This window comes from Echiichthys vipera (genome assembly GCF_963691815.1).
Source record: "Echiichthys vipera genome assembly, chromosome: 11".
Taxonomy (NCBI): Eukaryota; Metazoa; Chordata; class Actinopteri; order Perciformes; family Trachinidae; genus Echiichthys; species Echiichthys vipera.
Window position 1 is genome coordinate 3,873,921 of NC_139836.1, and position 5,742 is coordinate 3,879,662.

Below are 5,742 nucleotides of genomic sequence, written 5' to 3' on the forward strand. Positions count from 1 at the left end.
CAGCGGTGTGTCCGTCAGTCCTCTGCAGAGCCCCTTCCTCTGCCTGGACCTGGTCTACATCTCAGTCCTGCTGCAGGAGCTCGGATTCCCCCCCCACAAACAGCTCAAGGTGAGGACCACCACACGGTCTGGACCAGGCTCTGGACCAGGGTCTAACCTCCTCTGTGTGTGTGTGTGTGTGTGTGTGTGTGTGTGTGTGTGTGTGTGTGTGTGTGTGTGTGTGTGTGTGTGTGTGTGTGTGTGTGTGTGTTGCAGCTGGCGAGGACGATCCACCACGTGGAGACCAGCTGGGCTCTGGGAGCAACGTTTCATTACATCGAGTCCCTGAAGAGACACTGAAGCTTTTATTGTGAAAATCCTCACAATGATCCTGAATGTTCTGAGGTTCTGGACCCAAAGCCTCTGTCCAAACCTCCGCGGAGCCCGACACCTGCAGGTGGAAAGCAGCTCTCCTATTGGTCGATCCCAGGTGACGTCATCAATGAATCAAGAGTCCGTCTGAAAAATGCTGATCAGTTAAATACAATTAAACTAAATTAATTAAATTAAATACAATTAAACTAAATTAAATACAATTAAACTAAATCAATTAAATTAAATACAATTAAACTAAACGAAATACAATTAAACTAAATTAATTAAATTAAATACAATTAAATTAAATTAAATACAATTAAAATAAATTAAATAAAATTAAACTAAATTAAATACAATTAAATTAAATACAATTAAACTAAATTAATTAAATTAAATACAATTAAATTAAATTGAATACAATTAAACTAAATTAAATACAATTAAACTAAATTAAATAAATACAATTATCAAAAGTAAGGGGACCCAGGGAAAGATAAAAAAATAAAGTAATTAAATAAAATTGAATTAAATTAAATTAGTAAAGAAAGGGGACCCAGGGGAAGAAACAACTAAGTACAATAATTAAATTAAATTAAATTAAATAAGTAAAAGAAAGAGGACAGAAGGAAACCAAATTAAAAAAACATTAAATAAATAAAATAAAATACAATAAGTAAAAGAAAGGAGACCCAGGGAAAGAAAAAAAGGCAGGAAATGGATCAAAATAAATTAAATTAAATTGGCAAAAGAAAGCGGACTGGAGGAAATAAAATAAAATAAAGTAATTAAATTAAATTAAATTAAATGATCAAAAGTGAGCTGAAGTAAATTAATTAAATTTAATTAGTGAAACAAAGGGGACTGGAGGAAAAAAATATAATAATAAAAGCATAAATTAATAATAATAATAAAAAAATAATAAATGAAAAACAAATGTGTTATATAAAATAAAAAATTAATAAATAAAAAAGGGGGTGGGGTCTGAGGGGAAAATCTTTTATTAATGAAAAACAAATTCTATCGAATAAAAATCAAATAAATAATTCAGCAATAAAAAAAACATAAAATAAAGTAGATAAAATAAAACTTTGAGCTGATGGACTCGTCGTGCTCTTCACCTGCAGCTGTCGGGCCACACACACACACACACACACGCATACACACTCACACACACACACACACACACACACTCACACACACACACACACACACACGCGCACACACTCACACACACACACACACACACTCTAAGTGACCTCATGGAAACACTCCACCTCAAAGACAACTGACTGTTTTTACTGAAACTTTACCTCCAGTTCATCCTCATCATCTTTATACACTCGCATATTTAATTTCTCCTGTTTGAGTCGGTGTTTTTAAGCTTTATACGATAATAAAAGTGTTTTTGTATCGAATGTTTGACGTTTGCGCCAAAAAAATAATTGTTTTTTAACCAATTTGTTGCCAAAATCCTTTTTTTAAAAGAGGACGTTTGTATTTTCAGATCAACTTTTAGAGCGTTTGTGATCAAAGTCACGTCATTTACGAGTGAAACATCCGGAGCGGCGTGTTATTAAAGGCGCTCTGGGTTTTCTGTCCCGGTGAAACCAGCGAACGGAGACGCTGGTGCTCTGAACGCCTGATTTCTTCTGTTTGTGTCGACGGCTGATTGTTTTCTACTCTGGTCGATTGAAGGACTTCCTGTTTTTTACGTGTTTGTGTGTATACGGTACGAAACCAGCAATAAACAGACGTGAATGTTTCTGAATTTAAGACTCTGAAGGTTCTTTTTTAAAGTCGTACTCAACCCCCCCAACACAGCCACTTCCTGTCTGATCCAAACAGGAAGTGGCCAAAAGCGTCAGTTCTCTGAGTGTCCACTAGGGGCAGGTTTCATAACAGAGCAGTTTCTCATTGAGCCCCATGTTAAACAGGAAGTTTTCACAGCATCATTAAACCTGTTTAAGGACAAAAGAACATTCTAGTCTGTGTGTTTAGCTCAGATCTCCATGACAACACTGAGGGGGAGGGGCTAGTTTTTATTTTATTGGAGGTTAAAGTTTATGAATAATTAGGGGCGTGGCCTCTTGAGTGACAGCTAGCCTCTGGCCCTCACTTCTCCTCGGAGGTAAACGTCAGCAGGATGGACGTACGCCCCTCCCCCCAACGTCACATACATGCCCTTTTTTGGTCAGAGGAAATGAGGCGGAGTCAAAGTGACAAGATGGAGACTCCCGTAGGCGAGGACGATTGGATCAAGCTGAGAGAACGGACCTCGACGGAGACGCTACGTCCTTTTTTATCACAATGTTGAAAAACCAGCGGGTTAAAACAGTATCAGTGTAATTTGGACGGCGCTTTGCGTTCCGATTCTGGTGTGTTACTTTGCACTAAAGTTGTGAGAAAACTAATTTACATATTTATATCCCACAGGATGTATTCAGTGTTTTGCTTCTTTTTTTTAAATGAAGGAAACTGAAAAACGCCCTCTGTCGACCATCTACGCGCAGCCGCCGTTATCGGAGCCTGAAAACAGGATCTTTAGGAACCGGGAAGATTTGAAAACGCCGCCCTGTGGTGTTGTCGTCACATCACTACAACAGCGCCACGCCCAGGCCTGGCAGGTGAACGACAGCGTTTGGAGTCGGTTTAACTGGTTTCCTGTGGACGCAGAGATTTACGAGTCGACGCCGCGTGGACGGGAAACTTTTTAAGAACGACGGAGAAAGAAAAAGGGTTTCGATCGTGTGGACGAACCTTTAAACACGTTGCTTTAATGCATCACAGGCCGATCGGTTCCTCACAGACCCTGAACACACCATCAGCAGCCAGACCGTTCAGACACAAAAGCTTTTTATTGGTGTAAACTTTCCCCCCAAAAGAAACCAGCTGATTAAAAACGGGTGAGCGCCGTCTGCTCGCAGGCTGGAGCGTCACCTGAACACGTTTCCACAGCAGCGGGAGCTTCAAACCCAACAAACTCCAGTTATTCGCTCCGATTGTAGAAGCAGGAAGTGAGCGGGGAAGAACAGGAAGAGGCGGGGTCTCAGGGGAGGGGGCGGGGTCTCAGAGGAAGGCGTCGCACCACTCCCGCAGACACTGAGCGCACGATCCGGCCTGACGGCTGTTCGCTCCGCTGGCGTCTTTCAGCCACTCGGTGAACATCTCCGTGTCTTTCTTCAGCAGCAGGAACTGACCCAGGACCACGTAGGCCTGAGAACACACACACAGTTACAAATACAGCTAAAAAAATATATATAAATAACTTTTCTTTTAATGAAAAAAATTAAATAAAAATGTACTTTAAAAAAACATTAAAATACTTCAAAAATATAAACAAAAGGCTTTTTTTAAAATATGAAATTCATGTAAAAAAAATTTTAAACTGCATTTCAAAAAAACATAAAATATATGAAAATAATTTTTTATATATATATACACACAAAAAAACTTCTTGAAATACATGTAAAAAGTTTAAAAAATAAATTAAAAAAACATTAAAATACATGAAAAATATATAGAATTTTTTTCAAAATAAAGTGTGATATCCATGTAAAAATAAAAAAACAGCAAATGCATTTAAAAAATATTAAAAACATGAATAACTGAGTATAGAATAATAATAATAATAATCATAATAATAACCCTGTCGAAGCCCTGGTGCTCCAGCTTCTCCCCCAGAATCACTCCGATGCCCGACAGCGCCGTCACCGGTTTGTCGCCCATCGGCTCGCCGACAAAGTCCCGGTGCTTCTGAGACGTGGTCGACATCACCGCTGTAAAAATATCAAAATTAATCATAATTATTATAATAAATAAAAGCAGAACAGGACGTCACGACAGATGTTGGTTATAGATTATTAATTCATTTAAATAACTAAAGATTTGTTTGTTTTCTCAGTTTAAACGAAATGATTAATGTTTAGATTTTACTTTTATCAAACACAACAATTAAGAAATAATTAGTTTCTCTGATTTGATGTTTTACAACAAAAAAAAGAATCACATTAAAGAAAGAAATTCAACTTTTAATCCAAATAATTAATCAACTGATTACATTTTCTTTTGATCAACTGAACAATTTAACCAATAATTTAAAGAAATAAGTCATAAAATAATTTAAAATTATATTTTATTTGTATATTTATAGATTTCAAAAGCTTATTTATTTATTTGCCTCCTACTTCAGGTTTTATTTCAAGGCCTTATTTATTTATTAATTCATTCATTAATTAATTACCTCACTGATTTATTTCATTGCTTTATTTATTTATTTATTGTTTTATTTCAGAATTTATTTTGAAAGCCTTATTTATTTATTAATTAATTTATTCATTACCTCATTGATTTATTTAAAGTTTTATTTCACAGACTTATTTATTTGTAATATATATGTTTTTTTATCACCTCAGTGATTTATTTCAGGATTTATTTCACAGCCTTAATTATTTTATTAATTTATAATATTTAAATTAATTGTATTTATTACCTCTGATTTATTTTACAGCTTCATTTATTTATAATATTATATATATATATGATCTCATTTACTTATTTAACAGGTATATTAATTTATTATTATTAATAATATTAATAACTATTTATTTAGCATTGATCTAAAGACACTGCACGTGTTTCTGAATCAAAGATAAAAACTCTGCAGTGAAACCAGATCAGATCTCAGGTCTCTGCTCGACTCTGTGGTCCGGAAACAACCCGGCTCACAGGGGCTTTACCTGCTGGAGGTGGACCGGGTTCTGCTTCTGGAGGTGGACCGGGTTCTGCTTCTGGAGGTGGACCTGGTTCTGGAGGTGGACCAGGTTCAGGTTCTGGAGATGGACCTGGTTCAGGTTCTGGGGGATGAAGCGTGTTTCAGTTACAGACGCTACAGAGACATTTTAAACTTAAACAATGACGAACTGAACTCAAACTGGACTCAAACCGGACTAACCGGACTTTTGCCGCCCAAACGGCTCCGTGAGCAGCAGGTGGAGGTTCCGGAAGTGCTCTGACTCCCCGAGACTCAGGAAACCGCTCAAACTTCGCGAGAAAAACAGAAACACGCAGAAAAAACTGATTTATAAACTTTTTTTTTTCGGTCCCGTGGAGGCGTTTTATTCTGAAACCCGGAAACACGAGACTGACGCTCGGAGCGTGACGTCAGGACGCAGACGGACAAAGATGGTTTGTGAAGAAGATGAGTCACTCTGTGAAAAACAAAACACCGTCACCGTCAGCTGCGATGGGCGCTATAATATGAATTAGAATGGAAACTATTATATTATTAGAATTATTTTGAGATAAAAAATTCAATATGTTGAGATAAAACTTATTATTTTAAAATACTACGTCATTATTTTGAGATAAAAGTCATTATTTTGAGAT

The 5,742-nt window shown here is 36.7% G+C and overlaps 2 protein-coding genes across 5 annotated transcripts in view; one reads left to right on the top strand and one right to left on the bottom strand.

Annotated features, from left to right (window-relative positions):
* entpd6 (ectonucleoside triphosphate diphosphohydrolase 6) overlaps window positions 1-604 on the top strand; it is a 13,613-nt gene extending 13,009 nt beyond the window's left edge. For both annotated transcript variants that reach the window (XM_083923327.1, XM_083923328.1), the window contains exons 13-14: window positions 1-109; window positions 256-604. The exon at window positions 1-109 is cut by the window's left edge and continues 4 nt beyond it. In XM_083923327.1, coding sequence (XP_083779453.1) covers window positions 1-109; window positions 256-339 — 193 coding nt within the window. In that variant the 3' untranslated portion in view covers window positions 340-604. The remainder of the gene's footprint in view (window positions 110-255) is intronic.
* Window positions 605-3,199: 2,595 nt separating this feature from the next.
* LOC310953461 (barrier-to-autointegration factor-like protein) lies at window positions 3,200-5,474 on the bottom strand. 3 transcript variants are annotated; one of them, XM_083922500.1, is made up of 5 exons: window positions 5,289-5,474; window positions 5,157-5,210; window positions 5,094-5,114; window positions 4,003-4,133; window positions 3,200-3,570 (listed from the first exon to the last, which is right to left on the bottom strand). In XM_083922500.1, exons 4-5 carry the CDS (start codon window positions 4,126-4,128, stop codon window positions 3,424-3,426), a joined length of 273 nt encoding a protein of 90 aa, XP_083778626.1. In that variant the 5' UTR covers window positions 4,129-4,133; window positions 5,094-5,114; window positions 5,157-5,210; window positions 5,289-5,474; the 3' UTR covers window positions 3,200-3,423. The 3 variants fall into 3 exon arrangements, with proteins under 3 accessions (XP_083778626.1, XP_083778625.1, XP_083778624.1); XM_083922499.1 differs by having other exon boundaries at window positions 5,094-5,210; XM_083922498.1 differs by having other exon boundaries at window positions 5,094-5,210; window positions 5,309-5,449.
* Window positions 5,475-5,742: the final 268 nt, after the last annotated feature.